General features: G+C 42.2%; 1 protein-coding gene across 3 annotated transcripts in view; it reads right to left on the reverse strand.

Moving 5' to 3' along the window:
• Window positions 1–26773, reverse strand: part of LOC141133307 (potassium channel subfamily T member 2-like) — a 411333-nt gene that overhangs the window by 138784 nt on the left and 245776 nt on the right. For all 3 annotated transcript variants that reach the window (XM_073622598.1, XM_073622596.1, XM_073622597.1), the window contains exon 9: window positions 9619–9713. In XM_073622598.1, the coding sequence (XP_073478699.1) occupies window positions 9619–9713 (95 nt within the window). The remainder of the gene's footprint in view (window positions 1–9618; window positions 9714–26773) is intronic.

Here is a 26773-nt window from a genome sequence, read left to right on the forward strand (position 1 = left end):
CTCTTGCGCTAAGGCGAACGCAAGCGTTGGTTTGGCATCAAATGTAAACAGCAATTGCACCATGTGAGGTATCAGCACGAAGGTCAGATCGAGTGCAGTAATTTTAGCAGCAGACCTCCTCTGCAAATCTAAAGTGGTAACCTGTAAAGGCTTTTAAAGGCTTTTAAAGGCTTTTAAAAATGTATTTATTTTGTTGCCACTGCACGTTTGTGCGCAATTTTAAAGCATGTCATGTTTGGTATCCATGTACTCGGCCTAAGATCATCTTTTTTATATCATCAAACATTTGGGAAATATAGTGTGTTTTAGTGCATTAAAATTTTAAAAAGTGTGTTTTTTCCCCAAAAATGCGTTTGAAAAATCGCTGCGCAAATACTGTGAGAAAAAAAAATGAAACACCCACCATTTTAATCTGTAGGGCATTTGCTTTAAAAAAATATATAATGTTTGGGGGTTCAAAGTAATTTTCTTGCAAAAAAAAATAATTTTTTCATGTAAACAAAAAGTGTCAGAAAGGGCTTTGTCTTCAAGTGGTTAGAAGAGTGGGTGATGTGTGACATAAGCTTCTAAATGTTGTGCATAAAATGCCAAGACAGTTCAAACCCCCCCCCCAAATGACCCCATTTTGGAAAGTAGACACCCCAAGCTATTTGCTGAGAGGCATGTCGAGTCCATGGAATATTTTATATCGTGACACAAGTTGCGGGAAAGAGACAAATTTTTTTTTTTTTTTTTGCACAAAGTTGTCACTAAATGATATATTGCTCAAACATGTCATGGGAATATGTGAAATTACACCCCAAAATACATTCTGTTGCTTCTCCTGAGTACGGGGATACCACATGTGTGAGACTTTTTGGGAGCCTAGCCGCGTACGGGACCCCGAAACCAAGCACCGCCTTTAGGCTTTCTAAGGGCGTAAATTTTTGATTTCACTCTTCACTGCCTATCACTGTTTCGGAGGCAATGGAATGCCCAGGTGGCACAACCCCCCCCCCCCCAAATGACCCTATTTTGGAAAGTAGACACCCCAAGCTATTTGCTGAGAGGTATAGTGAGTATTTTGCAAACCTCACTTTTTGTCACAAAGTTTTGAAAATTGAAAAAAGAAAAAAAAAAGTTTTTTCTTGTCTTTCTTCATTTTCAAAAACAAATGAGAGCTGCAAAATACTCACCATGCCTCTCAGCAAATAGCTTGGGGTGTCTACTTTCCAAAATGGGGTCATTTGGGGGGGTTTTGTGCCACCTGGGCATTCCATGGCCTCCAAAACTGTGATAGGCAGTGAAGAGTGAAATCAAACATTTACACCCTTAGAAATCCTGAAGGCAGAGATTGGTTTTCGGGGCCCCGTACGCGGCTAGGCTCCCAAAAAGTCCCACACATGTGGTATCCCCATACTCAGGAGAAGCAGCTAAATGTATTTTGGGGTAAAATTCCATATATGCCCATGGCCTGTGTGAGCAATATATCATTTAGTGACAACTTTGTGCAAAAAAAAATAAAAAAATTGTCACTTTCCCGCAACTTGTGTCAAAATATAAAATATTCCATGGACTCAACATGCCTCTCAGCAAATAGCTTGGGGTGTCTACTTTCCAAAATGGGGTCATTTGGGGGGGGGGGGGGTTGTGCCATCTGGGCATTTTATGGCCTTCAAAACTGTGATAGGTAGTGAGGAGTGAAATCAAAAATTTACGCCCTTAGAAATCCTGAAGGCGGTGATTGGTTTTCGGGGCCCCGTACGCGGTTAGGCTCCCAAAAAGTCCCACACATGTGGTATTCCCGTACTCAGGAGAAGCAGCTGAATGTATTTTGGGGTGCAATTCCACATATGCCCATGGCCTGTATGAGCAATATATCATTTAGTGACAACTTTTTGTAATTTTTTTTTTTTTTTTGTCATTATTCAATCACTTGGGACAAAAAAAAATAATATTCAATGAGCTCAACATGCCTCTCAGCAATTACCTTGGGGTGTCTACTTTCCAAAATGGGGTCATTTGGGGGGGTTTTGTACTGCCCTGCCATTTTAGCACCTCAAGAAATGACATAGGCAGTCATAAACTAAAAGCTGTGTAAATTCCAGAAAATGTACCCTAGCTTGTAGATGCTATAACTTTTGCGCAAACCAATAAATATACACTTATTGACATTTTTTTTACCAAAGACATGTGGCTGAATACATTTTGGCCTAAATGTATGACTAAAATTGAGTTTATTGGATTTTTTTTATAACAAAAAAGTAGAAAATATAATTTTTTTTCAAAATTTTCGGTCTTTTTCCATTTATAGCACAAAAAATAAAAATGGCAGAGGTGATCAACTACCATCAAAAGAAAGCTCTATTTGTGGGAAGAAAAGGACGCAAATTTCGTTTGGGTACAGCATTGCATGACCGCGCAATTAGCAGTTAAAGCGACGCAATGCCAAATTGTAAAAAGTGCTCTGGTCAGGAAGGGGGTAAATCCTTCTGGGGCTGAAGTGGTTAAAAACCCTAATTATACCACTCCCAAACCAGGCATTATCTCACTGGATTTGGACTGTGCGGTCGGTTTTTTTGAGCTCCCCACTGATACAGGTATTTGTTTGTTATACATGATTTAATTTTATTTACAACCTTTAATATATGCTTATATTTATACTAAGAAATATCCCTTTAGTATCTGTACCTATTTTCAGTTCAATTTTCAATCCTTTTACACACTCTTTGTTCAGTTTACATCTCTTAATTCAAACCGTTATCCTTGTCCATTCTAATGATAGACATTGAATTCTTTATTCACAGCTATCTGTTCACCTTGTCTATTCTCTGATATTATTATGATTCTACACTCATATTATTACATTACTATTTTCTATATGAATCATACCATTATTGCCATGCTGGCCTACAGGTGGCAAGGCATTATCTCCATATAAAATATGAAATGAATTATTATATATATATATATATATATATATATATATATACCTTTCTACCCCATCTCATATAGAGATACAGACAAACTATTCAACTTTTCTATCAAATTAACATAAATATAACTCGTAGACTATATATTATTCTTCAAGGGAAAATTTGGTGTCTCCTTTTGCAGATGATATTTGCTATCCCCCATTGTTCCTTCACCACACCTAGTACATTTTTTAGGTACAAATAAATAAACAAACAGATATACCATTTTGAATTACTTTTCTTATGCTTACTCGCATTATTTACTACTGTCATTTCCATATTTCTCTTTACTCCCAGGGATTCCTCCTTTGCCTCAGTATATTCCCTTGGCCTGACCGCCTTCAGTGGAGTGCATGAGGGACCCCCCCCCCTCCCCCATCCTTTACTAGAAATTCTCCTGTACAAACCATCTGTACATACATTTTTCAACCTTATGATCGATCCATTACCAGTCCTAAATCTTGATGCCATTCCAACTGCAAGTTCTTATGGTAACCAACCATTGTTTAAACATCTTTACGAATCAACCATATGTAAGTGATAAAATACAAAGCCTAAATCTAACAATTGCTTTTGAACTTTGAGCTTTGGGTCTCCCTTAAACTGATTTTCTGTACATTTAACTTCATTTTAGATAAGGTTCTCTCAAATCTCCACACTCCTGAAGAAGAATTTGACACATATATCGAAACGCGTTGGTGTAAAGAGAATTCATTATTCACTTCTTTATAACACTATGCATGTGATGTATGAACAATCAATGTCTTGCTACATTTGTTTTTAAAGTTTTTCAATAAAATTTATGTAGTTTGTATAGATATTTTTGTATACTGCTTTACTATTTTGAGTGCCTCAAAAGTCCACTTAGGGGAACCCTTTTGCATTTTTGGATATAATTATCGGATGTGGCACTCCCCCTCCACTACATGGTCTGCCTGTCTACTCTTTTTGTGTCTCTTTAATCATTGGAGCAACTGTTGATCTCTTTGGGCTGTTCTAGGTCCCACAGACTACAGGCCTGATTGCTTCCCCCAGCATTCTAGAGTTTTCTAGAGCACAGAGGGCTGGAAGATTCAGGTGGGCAGCCTGAATATTTATTATGCTCCAGCCAATGCCTGAGGAGGCCTGGAGCAGCCCTTGTCTTGTCCTGCTGAAGGAGACCCCAGTTTTTAGGGCTACTGCCCCTTTGAGGCAATCTTGCTGGAGTCCGCTGATGTCCATCAAGGTCTGCTGTGGCAGAGCTGGGGAGCCTATTTCTAATTTGTTCTGGAGTTAGGGATCTGGTCTGGAGAACTCAGTGAATAGTGTCTGGTTGAAGCTGGGGGGTGTGCAGCTACCCAGAATAATGTGAGTACTAAACCAAGCTCAAGATTTAGTGACTGTGTGCTGTTCTACTTCTGGGGCACCAGCTGTAGGTTTACTTGTATTGCAAACTACCTCGTGGTCCTCAGCTGTGAGACTACAGATTGCTTCAGTCTACAATTACTTCTGATCATGGTCCCTAGCCGTGAGACCTAAGATTGCTTCAATCTGCATTTACCTTCACTCACCCAGATATGAGAGATAGACTGTGCTATTTTGCTAAAGAGAGGAGTGTCCTCTGTCTATTGTGCTTAAATGCTTTGACGTATATCCCATACCACCCCGAACCCTGTCCTGTTGCAAGTTCTACAAGCAAATAGGACTTCTCCTAGACCAGTGATGGCGAACTTTGGCACCCCAGATGTTTTGGAACTACATTTCCCATGATGCTCAACTACACTGCAGAGTGCATGAACATCATGGGAAATGTAGTTCCAAAGCATCTGGGGTACCAAGGTTCGCCATCACTGTTCAAGACTGTTCAATGAGCTGGAGTGAATTGGCTGTTGCTGCGTGCCTGGCTGCCTCTGCACTGTTTTGGGAAGGAACAGTTAAACTCAGCGGCTCCTATGAGGTCAATGCTACAGGTGCTAAAATTTGTCCCTTTTTATCAGTTCAAAAAGGTGTGGGGTCTCTAAGCAAGGGTTAGTACCCCTTTAAGGAGAACACCGCGCCCTGGATGTACTGTATACTACGGATTGGACCATCTCTTCCTATTATAAAGGCTGGATCCAGATGAGAGAGGTCAGATGGTTGACGCGGGAACCTGCTGTGAGCTACCATGTAAGATTACAGACTATCGTTGAGATATGCAGTTCTGGGGTAGGCCTGGAGCAGGGATGAGGGGAGAGTCCATCTCAGGGAAGCGAAGGCAGAAAAGCTAGTTGGCACCTACTTCCTGGTATGATATATGTAATAAATAAAGCAAGGCATAACTGTGAAAAAAAATAGTAAATACTCACTTTTCTTACTGCATTGGCAGCGAAGGCCATGCTGATCTTATTAAATCTTCTGCTTCAGGGAAAACTACACATGCGCAAGTGTTGATAATTTAATTATGCCCCAAATGCAGATTTCTATAGATTTTAACCAGCTGCAGGCAGTGGAGCTGCGTACTAAATCTGTGTCTGCCACGAACCTGAAAATGGTGGGATTTGAGGCTGACAAGCCAAACTGTCAGAGTCCCCAAGTAGCCCCCAAAATATATGCTTAAAAAACCTTATCAAAAGTACTATTGGGTATAAAATGTAAGACCTCACTACTTCCAAACAATTTATGATTCTGAGATTTCTTTATACAACTTTTAAATCTGTACTGTGAATTTTACTGATACATGAGTGATGAAAACTGGGTCAGCAAGCAAGGGTGGAGAGTATGAGCAATGAGACAGCAAACCATATATAGTACAGTAGGTGTGATGAAATGTGTGATCTCTCTGTGTTACCAGTAGGTAGGGGGTCCTCCTCCAAGGTGTCTATAGGTTTCTTTTACAGAAACATTGACAAAGAGGTATGGGTTCAGCTGTGTAAAATTGCTTGATCACTTCTGGATGTTTGGTTTGGCCAATTGGATTAAGAAAGTCATGAGGCAAGAGTAAGTAGTGTATGTAGACTAGCTAAACTTCAGGCAGCCAGTTCCCACTGCAAAACCGCTGTAAATGTTGAAGGTGAGGTGTAGTCTTTAGGACCTATGTCGATGGGTTTTTGTTTGGTTCAAATTTTACATTCCTATTCAAGTCTATAGGACTGCAAAATCTGCTTAAAGCAAGTCAAAATCAGATCAAAAGGAGGTCAACTGATTTAATTATTAAATGTTAATTAATTGAAATGTTAATTAAATCTTAACGTTACGAAAATTTGGTCCCGATTAATGGTGAAACACCCAAAATGGTTGGCACCACATCCCTAAAGAAAATTAAGTAAAAGTGGGGAAGAGCGAGGGATTTTAATGGTGCATTTTTTTGAAGGATTCACAAAAAGAAATGATAATAAATAAAAATATAATTTTTAATGTACATTCAAGGTTAAAAAACATATGAAAAACACATATTTCACAGGTATCGCAGTGTTTTTACAATTACGGTGATCACACAGAGCGCAGATATATTTTTCAGATGATATAGCCGCACACTAGCCCAACATGTTTCGCTGAGTTGCTTTCTCAAGGGATGTGCAGGCCGAGAATTAATATCATCAAACACTTTACAATTCTGAAGATAGAGACACAAAAGTATGAGCAACAAAATACATATTAATAATGCTTTCAAAATTACAAAAAAATACAAGAAAAGTAGGAAGGAGAGCACAGTGTCTATAGGACATAGCACGGAAAAGTGCTTACCCCACAGTAATCCTCTCACAAGTCAATCACCCCATAACTGGACAGAGGACAGAAAGGTGACTGCACCGAAATGGCCTTGTCAGGGTTTCAGTGCCAGTTGTGGGTTATGCAGTGATTGACTTGTGAGAGGATTACTGTGGGGTAAGCGCTTTTTCGTGCTATGTCCAATAGATACTGTGTTCTCCTTCCTACTTTTCTTGTATTTTTTTGTATTTTTGAAAGCATTATTAATATGTATTTTGTTGCTCAAACTTTTGTGTCTCTATCTTCAGAATTGTAAAGTGTTTGATGATATTAATTCTCGGCCTGCACATCCCTTGAGAAAGCAACTCAGGGAAACATGTTGGGCTAGTGTGCGGCTATATCATCTGAAAAATATATCTGCGCTCTGTGTGACCACCGTAATTGTAAAAACACTGCGATACCTGTGAAATATGTGTTTTTCATATGTTTTTTAACCTTGAATGTACATTAAAAATTATATTTTTATTTATTATCATTTCTTTTTGTGAATCCTTCCAAAAATGCACCGTTAAAATCCCTCGCTCTTCCCCACTTTTACTTAATTAAATGTTCATTTTTAAACCTTAATGATTGCTGAATGACCTTAATAGTGTCTCAAACTGATTTCATACTGATGTCATCAGCAGAAGTCCAAAAACTGCCGACAAAGGCATTTAGGCAGACCTGCTGGTTGGCCACATTTCCCAAAAAACATCATTGTCCTGCACCAAGTGATTAATGCCTTGGCATTGGTCACATAACACATAATCATGGAGGGACTAGAATTTTGGTTCTTCAGGACAAGTAAGCATTACTCAGGTTCCTATTTCTTATACAGTAATAAGAGCTTTTTTGGGGTACCAAGTGGTACAACTGAAACTGGGAAAGAGGAAAACTGTGGGATCACAGAGAATGGTAAGTATTACTCTGGGTTGGATCATACCCTAGAACATCGCTTCTCAACCCTTGACCTTTAAAATTATGCTAAATCTCAGGGCGCACAAGTCTAGAATGGGGTTCCCTTCACAACAGAGTTCCATCATCATATCATAAGCCACCCTTTCAGATTCAGACACCTTTCAAATCAGAATCCCCAGTCCCTCCCCCTTTCACATCAGAGTCCTCCATCCCCCCTTCACATAAGAGTCCCCCCACCCTTTAAAATTGGAGTCCTCAGTCCCCTCCTCAGTCCTCAGTCCCCTTTCACATCAGATTCCTCAGCCCTACTCCTTCTCATCATAATCCTTCCTCTTTCACTTAGGAGTCCTACCTTCTGATCTTCACCACAGTCCATATGTGGCAGCATGGCAGTGGCAGAGGCAGAACAGGTCCAGAAGGAGGAGGACTTCTGTCTGCTTCTGAATGCTGGGGCTGCCTTGAATGCCACATGATCTGGATTAGTGTCATGAATTTTCAATAAAACTGGCTACAGGGGTGAGTTCAGAGGGTAGTGATAAATGGGGAGTACTCGGAATGGTCCGGTGTGGAAAGCGGGGTCCCCCAGGGTTCTGTCCTGGGACCAATCCTATTTAATTTATTCATAGATGACCTGGGAGATAGGATAAATAGCTCAATATTTGCGGATGATACTAAGATAAGTAGGGCAATAATTTCTCTGCAGGATGTGGAAACCTTGCAAGGAGATCTGAACATATTAATGTGGTGGGCAACTACATGGCAAATGAGTTTTAATGTAGAGAAATGTAAAATAATGCATTTGGGTGGCAAAAACATGAATGCAATCTACTCTCTAGGGCAGTGATGGCGAACCTTGGCACCCCAGATGTTTTGGTACTACATTTCCCATGATGCTCATGCACTCTGTTGAGCATCATGGGAAATGTAGTTCCAAAACCACTGCTCTAGGAGGAGAATCTCTGGGGGAATCTAGGATGGAAAAAGAACCTGGGGTCCTAGTAGATGACAGGATCAACAATGGCATGCAATGCCAAGCTGCTGCAAGCAAAGCCAACAGAATATTGGCATGTATTAAAAAGGGGATTAACTCCAGAGATAAAACGATAATTCTCCCACTCTACAAGATTCTGGTCCAGCCGCACCTGGAGTATGCTGTCCAGTTGTGGGCTCCAGTCCTCAGAAAAGATGTGCTGGAACTGGAGAGGGTCCAGAGAAGGACAACAAAATTAATAAAGGGACTGGAGGACCTTAGTTATGAGGAAAGATTATGAGCACTGAACTTATTCTCTCTGGAGAAGAGACACTTGAGAGGAGATATGATTTCAATGTACAAATACCGTACTTGTGACCCCACAATAGGGATAAAACTTTTCCGCGAAAGGGAATTTAAAAAGACACGTGGCCATTCACTAAAATTAGAAGAGAAGAAGTTCAAACTTAAAGGGTTCTTTACTGTAAGAGCTGTAAGGATGTGGAATCTCTTCCACAGGCAGTGGTTTCAGCGGAGGATGCATGCCTATTAGATAGGCACCTGAATTACCACAACATACAGGGATATACAATGTAATACTGACATTAAAGCACACACACAGGTTGGACTTGATGGACTTGTGTCTTTTTTCAACATCACTAACTATGTAACTATGTAACTATGGTGTTGGCAGACAGCTTGCCTGTGCCATGGAGATGCATGACTCTGTGTAAAAATACCGGACGCAGTGTGGCACCCCAAAAGATCTAGACAGTACCCCAGGGTTCCACAGAACCCCCATTGAGAAATGCTGCCCCAGAAAAAGAAGAGAAAAAAAAAAGAACTGTCCAGAGTTTCTGGGGGGAAAAAACACAAGCAAGGTCTATTATTTTACTCTTTTGCAGTTGCACTGGGAATATAAATTGTCAGGTCCACTTTAAAGATAACAGTAGCTGACAGATTAGCTACTGGGAAAGTGAGGTGCCATTTACAAGTGCACTACCAGGGGTCAGATCTATGCATTCACAGACTCAGATAACCAACAGTCACATGATATCTCGGCATACTTACCAAGTAAACATTAGACAGATAAGGGTGCATATGAGGATGAAGACTTGATTAAACATGGCAGAGTGAGTCCTCTGGATGGCACGGTGCAGGTCATTCTGGCAGAGAAAAGAGATATGTAAATGATGGGCAGTATGAATAAGGCAACACAATGTATATAATCTTCTGCTTTCACTCTACATGTCAGCCCAGCATTTGAAAAGGGCAATCAGCGGAGAACGTAATCACTAAACTGCCTGAGGCGTCAATGCAATTGGCGCCCACCTCTTCCTTTATAGAAACTGTGTAAACATATGAGAAGTACACAATGCAACGTACTGTTTCTAATATTTGAAGTAGAACCTCAGGCAAATACTACCATCCTTCAGGCAATAATGTGTCCATTCAAACATCATTATGGTATATTTTTAACTACTATATACAGTATAACCTTCTGACAACTCCACCTAGTTTCTTCTGCATCTCAATCAAATGGACTTGAACAAACCTAAAAAGTCCCTACTCATACATTTACTTAAAGTGGAACTATACCCTCCTATCCTTTACAGCAGGAGTAGGCAACCTTTCAAAATTGAGATCTACCTGGACAACATGAAAGATTCCCGGGAGGGGGGGCACCCTTAAAAAAAAAAAAAAAAAAAAAAAATCAAGCTCCCAAAAGATGGCATTAAGAACACATAGCATGTCACAATAGTTAACTCTGCCCCCCTTCACATCGCCCTCCCACTGTAGTGTCCTCTGCCCCCTATAGCAGTGTCCACTGCCCCCTCCCCCCACAGTAGAGTTCTCTACCCCCCCAACGGAGTGTCTTCTGCCCCCTGCACATGACACCAAACCTCCACTGTAATGTCCTCTGCCCCCTTCCCCCACAGTAGTGTTCTGTACCCCCCAATGCTGTGTCCTCTGCCCCTTCACATCACCCCCCCCCCCACTGTAGTGTCCTCTGTCCCTCCCCCCATAGCAGTGTTCTCTGCCCCCTAACCCCACAGTAGTGTCCTGTACCACCCTGCCTCCCCAAAGTACTGTCCTATGCTCCCCTTCACATCACGCCTCTAGTAGTGTCCTGTACCCCCCCCACTGTAGTGTCCTCTACCCCCCACATAGCAATATCCTATCCCCCCCCCCACAAACTGTCCTCTGCCCCCTGTAAGCAGTAACCCCCCCAAAGCAGTGCCCTCTGTCAATTCCCCCCCACCCCCTAACATACACGCAGTGCTGTGTAGGTAGAACTTCCTAACTGCCAGAGTGTATACAGCAGATCAGAGATCAGGAGACAGCATAGTGTTGGGTGGAGAGCAGGAGATGTCGCAGTTCAAAATAACAAGCTGGTGAATGATTGCTAGGTCCGCCTAGCAACCAATCACTGAGGCAGCTCCCGCTCCTGTCCTCCATCCAGCACTATGCTGCCTCCCGCTCTCCACTCTGCAGTTAGGATGAGAACATCAGAGGCTGGGGAGAGGCAGAGCCATGGTCACGATCCACTTGTCAGCTCCCCGTGGTCGTCAGGTTGATCGCAATCAATGGCTTGCCACCCCCCCGCTAAGGGAGATACAGTGCATCTTAGCCTCTGTTTGACCTGCAGTTGCCATGGTACTGCACATGTGACCCATTATGTCATCAGTCATTTGATGGCTTGATAGTTTTGTTGAGAGCACAAGCAACTGACAGTTATCATGTATGGCATGTCTTGAATGTAACTGTTATGGCAAACAGTTAAATGAGGTTATTTCAGATATGCGTATGTAGGCCGATTCAGGATAGATGTTGGTATGATCTGCTTGCAAAAGAAATAGGTAGAACTGTCAGAATTTTAACTATACTGTTTACAGTAGGTTTGGTTTTAATTTTGAACTGTTCAGTGGCATTATTTTAGGGCTACGTTTGCTGATTGTTGCTGTATAATTTGGTCTTAGCCGTAAGAACACTCATTCCTTCATATACAGTACGTTGTGTAAGTTATCTACACCTGTTATAACTTGTCATGTATGAGATCTTGTTTTACTGATTCTCCTACTGCACCAAATACCTTAGTATATTTTAGTATTCAATGAGAACAGCTATTCTACACTTGGAACTCATGCCCTTTGTTCTCTTATGCCAACTGTTTTGTGTAGCTGTTTGTACGTATGTATTAACTTAAAACAAAAACCTTAATAAAAATATTTGAAAAAAAAATAAAAATGATGGATTTAGTTCTGCTTTGATTTTACTAGAAGAACAATTCCAAAATTCTGGAAAGAATCGTACACCCCCACTGTACAAGACTGGTATAAGGAATTATATACTATCTGCGACGTAGAACACTTTACCAAGCCGCTACATGAGTAGAATGAAAAAAAAATCACAACTTGGTATCCTTAGTTACGGTTCTGCTACTCTGAAACCAAAACATTATTTCACCTGAGACATTCACATTTTATGCACTCAAAGAGCACGGCCCCTGACTTTCTTTAGAGAGGCTCCAGGGGCCCTAGAGCTTCCATCTCCTGAAACCTCCCCCCATACCCTTTCCCCATTACCATAGATATACCCCATCCACTTCCACCCTGAACTCTTTTCCCCCAATCTAAGTTGACATATGTCACTACATCTCTCAAACGCAACTGTGACCCACCAAAAAATAGATCCCCCACACAAGTCTTTGGCAACAGAGCGATACACTGATCAGCCAACACTATAACCCCCCCCCCCCCCCGCATCTAATATTGAGTAAGTCCCCCTTTTGTGCCATCCAGACAGCCCTGACCTGTCAAAGCATGGACACCACTACACTTCTGAAAGTATGCTGTGGTATCTGGCACCAAACCTTTAGAAGCAGATCCTTTAGGTCCTGTAATTTGCAAGGTGGGGCCTCCATGGATCAGAAATGTTTTTCCAGCACATCCCACAGATGCTCAATTGGATTGAGATCTGGAGAAGTAAAAGGCCAACGCAATACCTCAAATTCATTGTTGTGTTCCTCAAATTATTCTTGAACCATTTTTTCAGTGCACGGGGCACATTATCTTGCTGAAAGAAGTCATTGCCATCAGGAAATACTATTTCCATAAAGGGGTATACTTGGTCAGCAACAATGTTTACGTAGGTGGTACGTGTCAAGTAACATCCACATGAATGGCAGGACCCAGGGTTTTTCAGCAGAAAATTGCCCAGAGCATCACACCACCTCCACTGGCTTGTCTTCTTCCCATAGTGCATCCTAATGCCATCTTTTCCCCAGGTAAGCACACATGCACATGCACCTGGCCATCCAAAGAAAATGTCTTTCATCAGACCAGCCACCTTCTTCCATTGCTCCATGGTCCAGTTCTAATGCTCATGTGCCCATTGTAGGAGCTTTTGGCTGTGGACACGGGTCAGCATGGGCACTCTCAAATGCAATACTCCCAATGCACATGTACCTGCACAAACGGCTGTATCTTAAATTGGGTGCTGAAATGACCAAGAACCGACTGCAATCATGAGAAAGAAGTGTCACCAGCACACCAGGATCTCCAAAATTGGGTCCAAAATTTTAATCACATAGTATCAAAAAAATAAATAGAAGCGATGTTTTGGAGCCACCCAGGACCCCTTCATCGGGCATTTGGAGATCCTGGTGTGCTGGTGACACTTCCTTCTCATGATTTCAGCATGGGCATTCTGACTGGTCTGCAGCTACGCAGCCCCATAGGCAACAAACTGCATTGCAGTGTGTTCTGGCACCTTCCTATCAGAACCAGCATTAACCTTATCAGCAGTTTGAGATACAGTCTTCTATTGGATTGGACTACAAACCAGCCTTGGCTCCCCATGTGCATCAATGAGCAAGACCCTGCTGGATGCATACATGTAGACTGGAAATGGATAAAAAAAGCTGAAGGAGATCAACAGTACTGAGATGCAAACATTGATACAAAAAGGTGAAAACAGTACTTTATTAAAAAAAATTAATCTATGGCAGTTCATGATAAACAGTTCTTCAGCAAACTAAATATCAAACAGTTAGGGTTTAGAAAAATTTAAAAGGAAGGGGGACACGCCTTGTGTTTTTTATTATTTGATGGCTTTGATGATCAACTTATTAAAGTTCCAAGTGTAATCCTTGAAATCACTAAAGCTGCAATTAATATGAAGAGTAAATACTGTTGTAGAAAAATGTTAGAATCTGTGGGCATGCTACAGGAGATGATCTTAGACTGCACACATCTTACAGAAATGGTTGGAGACGGGGGCATGCCACAGGAGATGATCTGAGATTGCAAACATTAGAGAAGTAGTTGGAGATGGGGGTATGCAACAGCAGATGGTCTGAGACTGCACACGTGTTGCAGAAATGGTTGGAGACTGGGGGCATGCTATAGGAGGTGGTCTGAGACTGCAGACATGTTACAGGAATGGTTGGAGACAGGTGGCATGCTACAAACAACGATTGGAGACTACACACACATTACAGAAATAGTTGGACATTGGGGGCATGCTACAGGAGATGGTCTGAGACTGCACGTATGTTACAGAAATAGATGGACATTGGGGGCAAGCTACAGAAGATGATCTGAGACTGCAGACATCACAAAAGTGGTTGGAGACTGGGGGCATGCTACAGGTTATGATCTGAGACTGCACACTTGTTACATAAGTGGTTGGAGGCTGGGGGCATGCTACAGGAGATAATTTGAGAATGCACACCTTACAGAAGTGGTTGCAGACTAGGGCAATGCTGCAGGGCTCGTTAAGCTCTGGCATGAGAAATGGTCAGATCGGAACCCGAAATATAGCTATTTCAACAAAGATGATATAGATTCCACTATTATTTTTTGTGGAATAATGAGGAATAGTTAGAAGAGCCCTGTGTAGATCTTACTAAATACAAACATTATAGTCCCTGAATCATGGCATGGCACAATTGAAGGAATGTGGTCTTCTTTTAATACCTGAGAACCAGTCAGAGACTGAGGACATTAGACTGTTAGAGATCACTGCTGATTTGGTCTTTACTAATCTATACTCCCCATTTTTGCTCCCTAGAACCCCTTTAAAAATTACCAATGCCAAATTTGATATTTCTCTTGACAAGATCCGTTGTAAAAGGTCAGACAAAAACAAATGAAAAGGGCATGGACAGCACAGAAAAAGTAAGAAAGTGTAATGGAAATAAACCAAGCCATTTAAAGTTCAACTACAGCTTAAAAAATGTGCCCTGCACAGGTTAAAAAAATTTCCACCTACAATACTCAGCTTGTCCCTAAAGCTGTACCCTGTACACCCCAGGTGCTCAACCTGGGGCCTTTTTGCACTGTTTCGGCACTTTTGGCACTGTGCAGCCCGTTTGGCACTATGCAGCCCTCAGTGCCCTGCAAACACTAGTCAGTGTTTCCATATTGCTCTGTTATAGCAATGTTTTTTTAACAGTCTCATGTAATATGTCTCCAGTCTATGACTGTTTCCTAAAGCATGTACCCAGTCTCCAACAACTCCTGTATCATGTCTCTGAAAGTCTCCTGCAGCATGCCCATAGTCTCTGACCATCTCTTCTACCATGTACACAGTTTCTGACTATCTCCTGTGCCATGTTCACAGTCTCTGACTATCTTCTGTACCATGTCCTCAGTCTCTGAACATCTCTTGCAATATGTCCACTCTCTTTCACCATCTTTTGTACCATGTCCACAGTCTCTGGCAATCTCTCGTATCATGCCCATAGTCTTTGACTATATCCCGTTGTGTGTCTGCTGTCTATAAAAGTGAATATTCACTGAATTTTATGTGCAAACCTTTGATGATGTCTGGGGTCGCATTTGAGGCCTCCCATATCAAGAAAGCTGACCACCAATGCTGTACACTCACTGCCCAATGAATCAGAACCAATCTTCTTTTGGGCTGAATGATGCCCAGTTTCAGTTAACCCTCTTCGTATGAACCCAGGTGTTATGGATATTATGCTCCCCTGCGACTGCTTCATCAAACCACCCTGAGCTTCAGAAAAGGGAGTGAGAGGGCCAGTTAAGAGGAAGAGTTTTAAACCTGAAGTTGGGCATTTTACTAGAAGAACAGAAGCCGGTTTGTAAGCTGAACTACTGTATGACCAAAGCTGATGCACTACAATGTGGTGTTCAAAGCTGGCTATACATGGTTCTATTGTCATTAAAACATTCGTAGAAAAATTGTCATCATCAGAACATCCTTGCCATAACTGAGTCAACTAATTTCATTCTAAATAAATCAAAACCAAGGAACCAAAGCAATGGGGCTGTACATATGCCTCCAACAGTAAACCCAACCCAGTTAAAATAAATATCATCTAGTTTTATTAATTCATATATTAATAACAAATGTGACACATACAAGTCACAACTGTTTTTAATATATGAATTAATAAAAGTTGTTTTTAGGTTGAGTTGGATTTACTATTGGAGGCATATGTAAAGTCCCACTGCTTTGGTTCCTTGGTTTTGATTTAAACAAATAAGGATGATGCTTCCGCTGTTAAGATTTCATATAATATGAAGGCCTCCACATGTGTGTTTATTTAAAGTGGAAGTTCAGGCAAAACCTAAAAGCTAAAGCTAAACCAGCTGATGCTGGCGTCGGACCAGATCGGCTGCAGAATAGGTAAGTAGAGCGATTTTTGCTTTACAGGGTTAGATAGATTAGGTTTAGAATGTGACAGAGAGCAGCTTTAGAGTTAGTCGTTTTTGCCTGAACTTACACTTTAATTTTATTTTAAGGTTGGCCATACATTACACAATATTCTTGTACAGTTTTCCTTTAGATTTACCAAAAACCATATACTGTAATATGAGGTCAAATCTAAATAACACTTTCAATTTGTATGCAATCAGGCTGGCCATTGCACTTCATAGTTGAAAGTAAATCTAAAGGAAATTGTACCGAAATTGTATAATGTATGGCGAGCTTTAACCACTTCCGGACCGCCCCCCCAGATGGTAGATCGCAAATCTACCAGCGCTACAGAAAAAAAAAAACTTTTTTTTTAATTTTATTTTTTTATTGCTTTGAAGTGTAAATGTGAGATCTGAGGTCTTTTTGACCCCAGATATCACATTTAAGAGAACATGTCGTGCTTTTTTTCTATTACAAGGGATGTTTACATTTCTTGTAATAGGAATAAAAGTGATCCAAATTTTTTTTTTTTTAATTTAAAGCGCCCCGTCCCTCCGAGCTTGCGCACAGAAGCAAACGCATACTACACCTACTCCTGTTGTACCTGTTCAGAGGAAGGTGGGATATGTGAAGGCTTCCCGCGGCCGTGGTCGAGGCCTACCTCAGAGGTTACCTGAATCGGGTCTACCAAAGTCCACGTCAGGAACGGGTAAGCCACTGATGGGGAATGTATCTGGGACTGTAAATAAGTATCTGCCAGCGGAAGAGTTGGGAGATTCGGAAATAAAATCCATGTCAGATCTTTCCGGTGATGATGACATATTCAAGACTATGTCACAAGAGCTGTTATGGTCACAAGGCGAAGATGTCACCTCTGCTATGACTTTCCCTGAATGGACAGCCTTGAGTTCTGGGAAGACGTCACCCTGTGCGGAGCCACACAGTACTGTTACTGAGGCTTTACCGAAAGTTACTAGTTCACTACACACACAGGTCTATGGTGAGCAAATCATTGGATTCATGTCTGCCTCCTGGTATAGGGAAGGACAGATCTTTGCCCAAACTTGCACGTTTGCAGAGAATGCTAAACAAGCGTGTGGCTGCAGAGTATGGTTTGGAATTCTTCTACGTGCCCCAGGACATAATGCAAGTGATTGAACTTAACCGGGAATTTTGGTACAGTGAAGCTGTTTGGGACTATTTGTCTGTGCCTAAGCCTTTCCGAAAGACTGGATGTTCTGTTAAAATTGATGAACGTTTTAGTGGATGTTTTATGCACTGGAACTTCGGTTGGCACATCTATGCTGACAAAGTGGTCATGTGAAGGCCCGGAAAAGATGACGTTGTCTATTTCATTACCACAGTGGATAAAACGGGAAAGACACGGACCTTGCCAGATCCCCGATTTTATTGGTGATCATGGACAAAAGAACTTTGAAGTTAGACAGTTAGTTAGTGTCAGTATAAAGAGATCTTCGTGGTCAAGATCTGCATATTCTGTTCAGTGTTTCAAATCTAAGGACTTCTTTTTGCTAGCCGGATTTCCTCCATTTGAAGAAATTATTATACAGGAATGGACTCCTTAAGATTATTTTGATATAGAAAAAAAAAAGGAAGAGAGGCTCGTTTGAAAAAAAAAAAAGGGATGAGGCTTTGCTCCTGATATTGTACAGTATATGTGTGTGTTTAATATGTTTTGTTCGGGGCTTTCACACTGGAGCGGTGCGCTAGCAGGACGGGAAAAAAAGTCCTGCTAGCAGCATCTTTGGAGCGGTGAAGGAGCGGAATGTATACCGCTCCTTCACCGCTCCTGCCCATTGAAATCAATGGGACAGCGTGGCTATGCCGCCGGCAAAGTGCCTCTGCAGAGGCGCTTTGCGGTGGTTTTTAACCCTTTCTCGGCCGCTAGCGGGGGGGTAAAACCACCCCCGCTAGCGGCCGAATACCGATGGTAAAGTGCCGCTTACAAGTGCCGCCCCGTCCCCAGTGTGAAAGGGCCCTTAGAGCGAGAGCAATAATTCTAGCACTAGACCTCCTCTATAACTCAAAACTGGTAACCTGCAGACATTTTTAAACGTCGCCTATGGAGATTTTTAAGTGCCAAAGTTTGTCGCCATTCCACGAGCGGGCGCAATTTTGAAGCATGACATGTTGGGTATCAATTTACTCGGCGTAACATCATCTTTCACAATATAGAAGAAAATTTGGCTAACTTTACTGTGTTCTTGTTTTTTAAATTAAAAAAAAAATTGTGTTTGTAAGACCGCTGCGCAAATACGGAGTGACATAAAGTATTGCAATGACCACCATTTTATTCTCTAGGGAGCGCGCCTGCATGAGTTCCCCCAGGGAAAGCACTTCTCCGTCGGGGCACTCGAGAAGAGAAGGAGCCAGGAGCACCGCGGAGGGACCCCAGAAGAGGAGGATCGGGGCCACTCTGTGCAAAACTCTTGCACAGAGGAGGTAAGCATGACATGTTTTATTTAAAAAAAAAAAATAGACTTTACAACCCCTTTAAGTGGTTAAACCCCTTAACATTTCATCCAGACCTGCTATTTGAATGGAATCCCAGATGTATTAAAGTTTTACTAAACCTAGGACTCTGCATCCACTAGATCTGGTCTCAAACAGTACACAGAACATGGAGATGCAATTATCAGCAGTATATAGCAGTCTTGTGACTTCTATCAGTGTCTGGCCGAGCGCTGGTTAGAGCTTGTAGGAGGAGTTTTCATTCTCCTCTGACTGTCCTGTGAGGCTGCATGACCCCTGACCCTCTATATGGACAGTGCTGATTGGTCCTGTGCTGATCACATGCACATGCAAACTCTAGCAATACACATCAAACTGAGCATGTGTAGAGCGCCCACAAGGGCTCTGTTCTATCAGCTGATGGATTGGGGACAGTAAAAGAAGGAGAGGATCAGAGAAGACTGGATCAAACAGCCTTTTTACACAATGCGAAGGATTAACCCCTTAGGTTCCACAGTGAGTATAACAAGCATGCATTACTGCATATACAGACTGATTTTACTGCTGTGGGTTTAGTAACACTTTAAACATGTTTCATGAATGAACTACATTCTCAGTTAGAATTTTGTTTTTTAAGAATTTTCATCCAGCTCCTTTGAATTTTCTCTTCACAATGGTCATAATTGAATGCCGATTTGACCTCACTAACCAATGGGAATCAAACGTTCCCAAAATTACAATTTGACTATGAAATTCTACTGGTATATGCCAAGCCTAAGTGTTTCCTGAGCACTTCGGGGCTCTGGCACAGCTAAAGTAATCTGGTGCCATGTAATGCACCATGGGCATCTGGCCCATATTGCACAATGACCGCCCAAAGGTCTGATTGTTCTCAATAGAAGCGATCACAATACATCACTTAGGACCAGCATAATTTTATAGCTGCAGGTGAGCTAAGTCACATTGACACCTGTCTCAGAAGAGAACTGTGCTACAGAGTATCGCACAAGTGATCTCATACCGTATAAATAGATTCTACACAGCTACGGCTCAATTAGAAGCCGGAATGCACATTCATTAGCACTACAGACCGCAGCCCGGTGAGAGAAACTTCTCCCTCAGGCTGTATTTACATTCATACATAGAAGTAGGATGGAGGTGAAAAAGGAGATTTTCACAGCTGCGTTCCTGAGGTACTAGGCTGCAACTGCTCATTATCCTCTGCATATGGAGCCGATAATAGAAGAAGTAGTTCTTTACTTTTTTTTTTAAGATTAACATTTTTTTTTTTGAATATAGCTTTGGGCGTTTATGTCGCTTCCATAGTTTAATGCTAAAACTCTAACTGACCTGGCTCTATTGCAAATTTCTATACATCATGTTTTTTTGGGGGTTTTGTGGGACAGTCCAATGGAAAAGCAGAAAGGTTAAAACACAGACAGCTCACCCCAAGAATGCAGTCTACTCTCTCTTGATGACTGTACGAGTGCCCAGTTCCGCTGGGGTAATTACAGATGAAAGGGATTAGTTGTAAGCATATTGGATTGTGTCCAAATTAAACTGACAGTTTTATTGAAGTATATAATGATAGCAGCGGTTAAAGGCACTCAAGCACTTACGCATTTCAAACAACACTATCCATTAATAATAGCAAATGACGTGAATGATGGGAAAAAATATACAGGGGTTAAGGCCCATTCCTTCAAATAAATCACAAGATACCATTTTGAAAGGGTAACAGGGTAAAAGTGGAGTGGATGTGTGGTTCTAACCAGTGCCATCTTAAGAGCATTATAGGCCCCCGGGCAATACAGTGCACTGGGGCCCTGTCTACACAATCACGCACGAGAATAAAAATGCAAATTATCAATAAGGCTATATTTATTGGTACTTCCAGGTACTTCCAACAAAATCAGTGTTTAAACATTAACACAACGTTTGGACAATATAACACCAGCTTGAAAAGCAAGAAAACAAATTGAATAACAAGAAATTACAGATTGAAATGGGACAGTACAAAAGCATTAATTATGTGTAAGCGGGCGATATTTGTAATCTGGCGGTGCAGGGGACTTCTGGTCACTGACCTGTGGGTCCTGCTGGGAGCTGGCTGCGGACCTGTGGGTCCTGCTGGGATCTGGCCACTGACATGTGGGTCATGCTGGGAGCGAACAATAGCCTATGGGTCCTGCTGGCCATGGTCTGTGGGTCCTGCTGGGAGCCAACCATGGCATGTGGGTCCTGCTGGCCTGTAGGTTGTGGACAGCTCTGAGGAGGATTCACAGGCCATGGGCAAGGTAAATGAGGTGTATAGGGGCAGATCGATGGGATGATTGATCCTGTGGAGATGTCAGGGTCTCTCACCTAAGCTTGCTCGGCAGACTCAGTGCTCAGCAGCAGCAGGACAGGTCCTCTCTTTCTCCTTCTCCATGACTTCCTCCGGTCCTGGGGGGTGGTTGATGATGTTGCTCCTGGCCGGGGGTCACATCTACTCCACAGTACTGTTACTGTACCACCAGCCAGCCAGCGCCCAGGCCAGCCACGTCACATGGTGTTTTTACACAGTGTTCAGTCAAGCAGAGGCACTGGGGCAGGCAAAATATCCTGGATTCTGACCGCGGTGATGGGAGTTGTAGCATGCGGTAGGCTGGCTGCGCTGCTCTCCTCAGACTGACTCCCCCCCTCTGGGAGCAGGGAGCTTAAGCACGCAGCTGCCGCCACGGACTACAACACTCGTAAACAACAGCGGCGGCTGGCAGCCATCATGCAACGTGACCTGACAGACTGCCACGCAATAATGAGTCATTCAGCGATCAGCAGGCGGACTCTCTGACAGCCGTAGCGAAGCACTGGCTTATGCAAAAACAGTACAGCACTTAATTTGGGGGGGTACATGGGGGGCACAGAGTAAATATGGGGGGGTCGTGGCCCCATCAGGCCCCACGCTGGTGACATCATTGCACAGCACTGGCACAATGCGGCAGAATGATGCTTGGCTGGTGGGGCCCCCCAGGCAAGTGGGGCCCCTGGGCAACTGCCCAGTGTGCCCATGCGAAAAGATGGCCCTGGTTCCAACAGCCAAAAAGAACAAAGATGGATGTTATCTCCTTCCCTTCACCAAACACAGCCTACATGAGAGAGGCAACTCTGCTCTGAACCAAATCGCCCCAGTAGAAGTCCTATGGTGACCAAATGCATAGGGAGGAGTGGCTTGGTCATGTCATCGTGTTACTCGGAAGTGGAGGCGGAGGCCATCTTACTTGACCAGGATTTGTTTATGGAGACATGTGCGTGTTCTTTAATTTGTGTGAGTAGCACTCGCTTTTACATAAAATTGTGTCCTAAGGTTTTACACTATTTAGAGCTTTTTTTTCTTATGTACAACGTTATTGGGAGCTGGTGATATCTTTCTGGATTCATACCACAAGACATCATCGCTGAGGTTGTACTGCTAGTGGGAGCAAGTCCCCAAAAGCCCTTTTGACCTGCCTGTATGTAGGGGGTCCACAAGCTCTAGTAAGAGGACATCTTATTAGGGTGTTGATGATTGGCCTCTTTGGTGAAGGGAAGGAGATAACATTCACCTTTGATCTTTTGGCTGTTGGAACCACATTTGTGCTCATAAGTTTACATACCCTGGCAGAATTTATGATTTCTTGCCCATTTTTCAGAGAATATGAATGATAACACAAAAAGTTTCCTTTCACTCATGGTTAGTGTTTGGCTGAAGCAATTTATTATCAATCAACTGTATTTACTCTTTTTAAATCATAATGGCAACAGAAAGAACCCAAATGACCCTGATCAAAAGTTTACATACCCTGGTGATTTTGGCCTGATAACATGCACACAAGTTGACACAAAGGGGTTTGAATGGCTATTAAAGGTAACCATCCTCACCTGTTATCTGTTTGCTTGTAATTAGTGTGTGTGTATAAAAGGTCAATGAGTTTCTGGACTCTTGACCGACCCTTGCATCTTTCATCCAGTGCTGCACTGATGTTTCTGGATTTTGAGTAATGGGGAAAGCAAAAGAATTTTCAAAGGATCTGCGGAAAAAGGTAGTTGAACTGTATAAAACAGGAAAGGGATATATAAAGATATCCAAGGAATTGAGAATGCCAGTCAGCAGTGTTCAAACTCTAATCAAGAAGTGGAAAATGAGGGGTTGTGTTGAAACCAAACCACGGTCAGGTAGACCAACTGATATTACAACCACAACTGCCAGAAAAATTGTTCGGGATGCAAAGAAAAACCCACAAATAACTTCAGGTGAAATACAGGACTCTCTGAAAGCATGTGGTGTGGCTGTTTCAAGATGCACAATAAGGAGACACTTTAAGAAAGATGGGCTGCATGGTCGAGTCGCCAGAAGAAAGCCATTACTACGCAAATGTCACAAACTATCCCGCTTACAATACCCCAAACAGCACAGAGACAAGCCTCAAACTTTCTACCACAAAGTCATTTGGAATGATGAGACCAAAATTGAGCTTTTTGGCCACAACCATAAACTCTTCATTTTGAATGGAGTCAACAAAGCCTATGATGAAAGGTACACCATTCCTACTGTGAAACACGGAGGTGGATCGCTGATGTTTTGGGGATGTGTGAGCTACAAAGGCACACGAAATTTGGTCAAAATTGATGGCAAGATGAATGCAGTATGTTATCAAAAAATAATGGAGGAACATTTGCATTCATCAGCCAGGAAGCTGAGCATGGGATGTACTTGGACATTCCTACATGACAATGATCCGAAACACAAGGCCAAGTCGACCTGTCATTGGCCACAGCAGAATAAAGTGAAGGTTCTGGAGTGGCCATCTCAGTCTCCTGACCTCAATATCATTGAGCCACTCTGGGGAGATCTCAAAGGTGCAGTTCATGCAAGACAGCCCAAGAATTTACAGGAACTGGAGGCTTTTTGCCAAGAGCAATGGGCAGCTTTACCATCCGAGAAGATAAAGAGCCTCATTCACAAATACCACAAAAGACTTCAAGCTGTCATTGATGCTAAAGGGAACAATACACGGTATTAAGAACTGGGGTATGTAAACTTTTTATAAGGGTCATTTGGGTAGTTTCTTTTGTCATTATAATTTAAAAAGATTAAACACAGTTGATTGATAATAAATGGCTTCAGCCAAACACTAACCATGAGTGAAAAAAAAGTTTTTGTTTTATCATTCATATTCTCTGAAAATGGGCCAAGAAATCATAAATACTACCAGGGTATATAAACTTATGAGCACAACTGTATCTTTCACTATTTTCTTTGTGGGATTGTTTTCATGTTGTATTTATATATAATTACTATATACTGACTTTACATAATTCTTGTTAGCGCAACACTTTTTGTTTACATATGAATTTTGATGACAAATATCTCATTGTTGTGTTTACGGCTTTTTCATTTAAGATTTACACAAGCACAGTCATTTTTAGATTTGTATTCAATTCCAAGTGCATCTGCGCTTACAGTTTTCTCCTACACTCCTACAAAGTCGAAAAACTATCTATTATTCCTAAAAGAGAATTCCATCCAGTATAGCTTCCTGAGATCGGGTGGCAAGGATGCTGCACTGCTCTTTGGTTCAGAGCAGAGTTGCCACTTTCATGTAAGCTATGTTTGCTTGCACTACAGTGGGATGAAAAATGTTGTAGGAGGTGTGGTTATCGGCATTGTCCACTGCTTTCTGGATTGGCAGCACTGCCTCTGTTGCTGAAATCCTCCCACTAGGAGCCGCAGTGTCTGGAAGGAACACATGAGACATGGATGATGTAGGATTTGGCTCATAATTGTTTACATTGTGAGGCCTGTGCATCACATAATAACTAGATGAGATATTTGTTTAGACTGTCATACAGGATCCTTTCATTTGTATGGTAAGTGTATGCCCAAGCAAAAGTGTTCTCTTTTGAGTTTGGGATTATCAGAGTCCAGAATCTTTAGGCTCTGGCATCAGTCCTTCAAGGGATGGTTTTGGTTATGGCATCTTGCAATTATTGATTGATTTGATCTTCTTGCAGTTCAAAGAGCTCTCAGCCTTGTTTTCTTACATCGGCGTTCAAAATCAACGATTCTATAGCCCTCAGCTTTCCTTATGATCCAACTCTCTCAAACATATGTTTTAAGCAGTAGGCAATGACTGAGAATATTAAGCATCTGCTCCTTAAATTGAACATATGGCCAAGATTTGGACATTGAATTACATACACTATTATTGTAAAAGTATTGTGACGTCTGCCTTTACACGCACATGAACTTTAATGGCATCCCAGTCTAAAGCCTCGCACACACGGTACGACTGTTGGCAGGGGATTGTCTGTTGACAGACTGTTGTCCTAAAATTTACCATTAGTACGCGCCTTTTGACAATTGTTGTCCAACTTTCGGCCAATAAATGTTGGATGACAGGCTAGTAAATTTCCCTCGGACAACGGCTCCACGTCTGATTTTCGTATGGTTAGTACACAAATCCGTCACACAAAAGTCGAAAGTACAAACACACATTCTCGGAATCAATGCTCACCAAACACAAAATTAGCAGAAGGGGCCCAAAGGGTAGAGCTCAAGAGCTGAAATTCCTCCTAGTAAGTCACTACGTTCGTGTTTGTGGCACGGCAATTGTAACGTTAGTATGCAAGACAAGATCCTGGCACACGCCCTTTTGACAAAAATCAGACGCTCGGTTGGCCAACAAACGTACCGTGTGTATGAGGCTTAAGACCCCATACATACTATTAGATTTTCTGCAGATTTTTGTCTTCAGATTTACCAAAATCATGCAGGGTAAGGGCCTGCCTGATTGCATACAAATTGAAACTCTTATGCCCTGTACACACGGTTGGATTTTCCGACGTAAAATGTGTATAGGACCTTGTTGTCAAAAATTCTGACCATGTGTGGGCTCCATCACACATTTTCCATCGGAATTTTCAACATACAAAGTTTGAGAGCTTGATATAAAATTTTCCGACAACAAAATCCGCTGTCGGAAATTCCGATCGTGTGTACACAAATCCGACGCACAAAGTGCCACGCATGCTCAAAATAAATTAAGAGATGAAAGCTATTGGCTACTGCCCCATTTATAGTCCCAACGTACGTGTTTTACGTCATCGTGTTTAGAACGACCGGATTTTCCGACAACTTTGTGTGACCGTGTGTATGCAAGACAAGTTTGAGCCAACATCCGTCGGGAAAAAATCCATGGATTTTGTTGTCGGAATGTCCGATCAATGTCCGACCGTGTGTACAGGGCATAAAGGTTTGACCTCATATTATATGGTTTTGATAAATCTGAAGACAAAAATTTGCAGAAAATCTAATAGTGTGTAAGGGGTCTTAGTCCATAGGGTTCAGTATTGAGTTGGCTCACCCTTTACAGCTATAACAGCTTCAACTCTTCTGGGAAGGCTGTCCACAAGGTTTAGGAGTGTGTCTATGGGAATGTTTGACCATTCTTCCAGAAGCGCATTTGTGAGGTCAGGCACTAATGTGGACGAGAAGGCCTGGCCCCCTCTAATTCATCCCAAAGGTGTTCTATCAGGTTGAGCTCAGGACTCTGTGCAGGCCAGTCAAGTTCCTCCACCACAAACTCTCTCATTCATGTCTTTATGGACCTTGCTTTGCCCACTGGTCTAAATCATTTGGTGGAGTAAGGATTCTGGTGTGGGGTTGTTTTTCAGGGGCTTGGCCCCTTAGTTTCAGTGAAGGGAACTCTTAAGGCTTCAGCATGCCAAGACATTTTGGACAATTTCATGCTCCCAACTTTGTGGGAACAGTTTGGGGATGGCCCCTTCCTGTTCCAACATGACTGCGCACCAGTGCACAAAGCAAGGTCCATAAAGACATGGATGAGCGAGTTTGGGCTCTTTTGCCTAAACCAAATTTTGTCATCCATTCTGCAGTATGAGCTTCTGCTGTGAAAGTATAGGCTAACTTTGAGCAGCTCATCCTGTTCCTAGACCCCACCGTAATGACACTATTAGTGCAATCCAGGAATCAGAAACAGGAGTGGGTGGCATATGGCAGGGCTCATCAACCCCCGGGCCATAGCATCTCTGCAGCCGGGCT

This window comes from Aquarana catesbeiana, linkage group LG03, assembly GCF_042186555.1.
Source record: "Aquarana catesbeiana isolate 2022-GZ linkage group LG03, ASM4218655v1, whole genome shotgun sequence".
Lineage (NCBI taxonomy): Eukaryota > Metazoa > Chordata > Amphibia > Anura > Ranidae > Aquarana > Aquarana catesbeiana.